This window comes from Prunus dulcis, chromosome 3 (assembly GCF_902201215.1).
Source record: "Prunus dulcis chromosome 3, ALMONDv2, whole genome shotgun sequence".
Taxonomy (NCBI): Eukaryota; Viridiplantae; Streptophyta; class Magnoliopsida; order Rosales; family Rosaceae; genus Prunus; species Prunus dulcis.
In genome coordinates this window covers 17,750,726-17,753,976 of record NC_047652.1, presented here as the reverse complement: position 1 = coordinate 17,753,976, position 3,251 = coordinate 17,750,726, and the positions used below count along the sequence as shown (strand labels likewise).

Sequence of the window (3,251 nt, the reverse complement as noted above, 5' to 3'; positions counted from 1 at the left end):
GCTTTAACAAATTAATAAATATTCTTATATGTTTGATATTCTCTTGATTAGTTATTTTGTTGAGGTTTTATTTTGGTTAGTTAATTTGAATAAATTAGGGTTATTTTTTTTATGTAATTAGATTGTATATGCTTTAGTTAGATTATATCTTGGTATATTGGATTAGTTTTTGTGTTTGTTAATTACTGAAGATTCTTGTATATTTTTGTTTTATTGGTTGTTGTGATTTTATTTTGGTTGTTTGAATAAATTAGGGATTTTTTTTAAATAGATTTTATTTGTATTTGTTAGTTAGATTGTATGCTTTATTGATTATTTCTACCCAAACAGGTTATGGAACGATATTTTAAGAGAAAGTTTTCATCAACTACCTCTAGTTCAGATAATGTGGGTAGTTCAAGTGTAAGAGATGTGGGTATTTCAAGAGATGTGGTGGGTAGTTCGAAAGAAAGTGAGTTGCAAGATGTATTGGCTAATCTTCCTGCAGACCCTGGACTTCGACCTCAAATGTTGGATTATGATCCTAACATTCGAGACGAAGTTCGAAGAGCATATCTACAGAAGGGTCCATGTCAACCTAAGGATCACACATTTCCACAAACCGATCTTTCAGGGTATGATCGACGCTTTAATGTCAAGTGGTTTGATGAGTTTGACTGGTTGGAGTACAGTATTAGTAAAGATGCTGCATTTTGCCTTTATTGTTATCTCTTCAAATCCAATTTCAAAATTGGTCAAGGCTGTAGCGATGTCTTCACCGAGGTGGGTTTTACAAATTGGAAGAAGAAAGATAAAATTAGGCAACATGTTGGAGGTGTTGGGAGTGTTCATAATCAATCTAGACAATATTGTGTGGATCTTATGAATCAAAAGCAACACATCCAAACAGTTTTGATAAAGCAATCAGACCAAGCTCGCATTGATTATCGTATTTGCTTGACAGCTTCTCTTGATTGTGTGAGATTTTTGTTGAAGCAAGGTCTTCCTTTTCGTGGCAATGATGAGAGTGACACTTCAAACAACAAGGGGAATTATGTAGAACTCTTACAATTTCTTGCTGATCATGATGAGAAAGTTAAGGCTGTTGTGTTAGAAAATGCTCCAGGGAATCTCAAGCTCATAGCTCCAACAATTCAAAAAGATCTTGTGAATGCTTGTGCAACTGAAACTATTAAGAAAATCATTAAGGATATGGATGGTGCCTTCTTCTCCTTATTAGTTGATGAATCACGTGATATATCAGTCAAAGAACAAATGGCGGTGGTGTTTCGTTATGTGGACAAAAGAGGGTATGTAATTGAAAGGTTTGTGGGCATTCAACATGTTAGTGACACTACATCAAACTCACTAAAAGAGGCTATTGACACATTGTTTTCAAGAGAAGAATTGAGCATTTCCATGCTAAGAGGACAAGGATATGATGGAGCTAGTAATATGAAGGGTGAGTTCAATGGTCTTAAAACACAGATTTTGAGAGAAAATCCTTATGCCTATTATATTCATTGTTTTGCACATCAACTTCAATTAGCTCTTGTGGCTGTGGCAAAGGGAAATGCTGATGTTGCAACTTTCTTCACATCTTGCAATAGCTTGGTTAATATTGTTGGAGCATCGTGTAGGCGACGTGACATGCTTAGAGATCAACTACAGAAGAATATTACAGAAGCTCTTGAAAATGATGATCTTCCAACAGGGCGAGGCTTAAATCAAGAAACTTCTCTCAAGCGTGCCGGTGATACACGTTGGAACTCACATTATGGTACATTACTTAGTATCATTTCCATGTTCAAATCTGTGGTGAAAGTGCTTAAATTGATTATTGAGGATGGCTCCACTGATAATATAGGTGAAGCAAATAGGTCTTTGAGAGAAATACAATCTTTTGAGTTTGTATTTCACCTATTTTTTATGAGATCTTTATTGGGAGCCACAAATGATTTGTCACAAGCATTACAAAGAAAAGACCAAGATATTGGGAATGCAATGTCTTTAGTCAAAGATTGCAAGGACACACTAAAGATATGAGAGATAATGGATTTGAAGCCTTGCTTGATCAAGTATTTTCCTTTTGTGGCAAACATGATATTGAGGTTCCAAGTATGGATGATGCATATGTAGCTCAGTGGAGATCACATCGCAGAGCTCCTAGAATAACACAAATCCATCATTATCGTGTGGACATCTTCATTCAAATCATTGAGTGGCAACTTGCAGAATTAAATCATCGCTTTAGTGAGGTAAATACTGAGTTGCTTATTTGTTTGGCATGTTTGAGTCCGAATGATTCATTCATAGCTTTTGACAAACAAAAGCTTCTTCGTTTTGCTGAATTTTATCCTCAAGAATTTACACCCCGAGACCTCTTGGCACTTGAAGATCAACTTGGGATTTATATTCATCATATGCGTACGAGAAGCGAATTTTCTCAATTGAAAGGGATTGGTGCCCTTGCAAGAAAAATGGTGGAGAAAGGGTTGCATAGAACATTTAATTATGTCTATTTGCTTCTGACATTAGCCTTAACTTTACCAGTTGCAACTGCTTCAGTGGAGAGAGCATTTTCTGCTATGAATGTTATCAAAGGTCCACTTCACAACCGAATGGGAGATCAATGGTTGAGTGATAGCTTACTTGTTTATATTGAGAAAGACGTGTTTGTTTGTATTGATAATGAAACTATAATGGGACGTTTTCAGAATATGAAAACTCGTCGTGGACAATTGTAATGTGGTTTTTTCTATTAATTATGAATTATAAATTATCGTTTCATTTTTATGGGTTTATTTTGTATAGAAAGTTTTTACCCTTTTAGACGTTGACCCCTGCAAGGAAAATTCCTGGATCCGTCCCTGTGTGCTTCTCAACCACTAGGTATCCTGCTTGCCGAAGAAGGATCCAAACAAGGCTGTCATGTCAGCTTTAGGACACATGCCATTACCACAACAATTGACAGGAAGTCCCACATTGAAGAAAATGTGCAAATATCCCCTACCCATTTGTCTATACACTATTCCCAAAATGGAAGATAATTAATCAATGCTACCATTACTCTGTCAAAGTCATTTCAAACTTTACATTTAGCTAATTTAAGTATCAGAGAGCCTTCGGTCGATGCTAGACTGGTGTTAATATTTCACCAATTATCTTCCTCACAGGTCATCCTACACTTGCCGAAGGCTGCATGAGGCAAAGTTTTGAAGATCAGCTCCCTTTAGAGTTGCATCCAATTTTGGACATCAACAACAATTTAT

General features: G+C 36.0%; 1 protein-coding gene across 1 annotated transcript; it reads left to right on the top strand.

Annotated features, from left to right (window-relative positions):
* Window positions 1-333: 333 nt before the first annotated feature.
* On the top strand, window positions 334-2,025 carry LOC117621903 (zinc finger MYM-type protein 1-like). Its single transcript, XM_034352433.1, has one exon. It carries the CDS (start codon window positions 334-336, stop codon window positions 2,023-2,025), a length of 1,692 nt encoding a protein of 563 aa, XP_034208324.1.
* Window positions 2,026-3,251: the final 1,226 nt, after the last annotated feature.

Bases quoted from the DNA above. Each gene is read 5' to 3' on its own strand.
- LOC117621903 (XM_034352433.1), top strand. From the start codon at position 334: ATGGAACGATATTTTAAGAGAAAGTTTTCATCAACTACCTCTAGTTCA.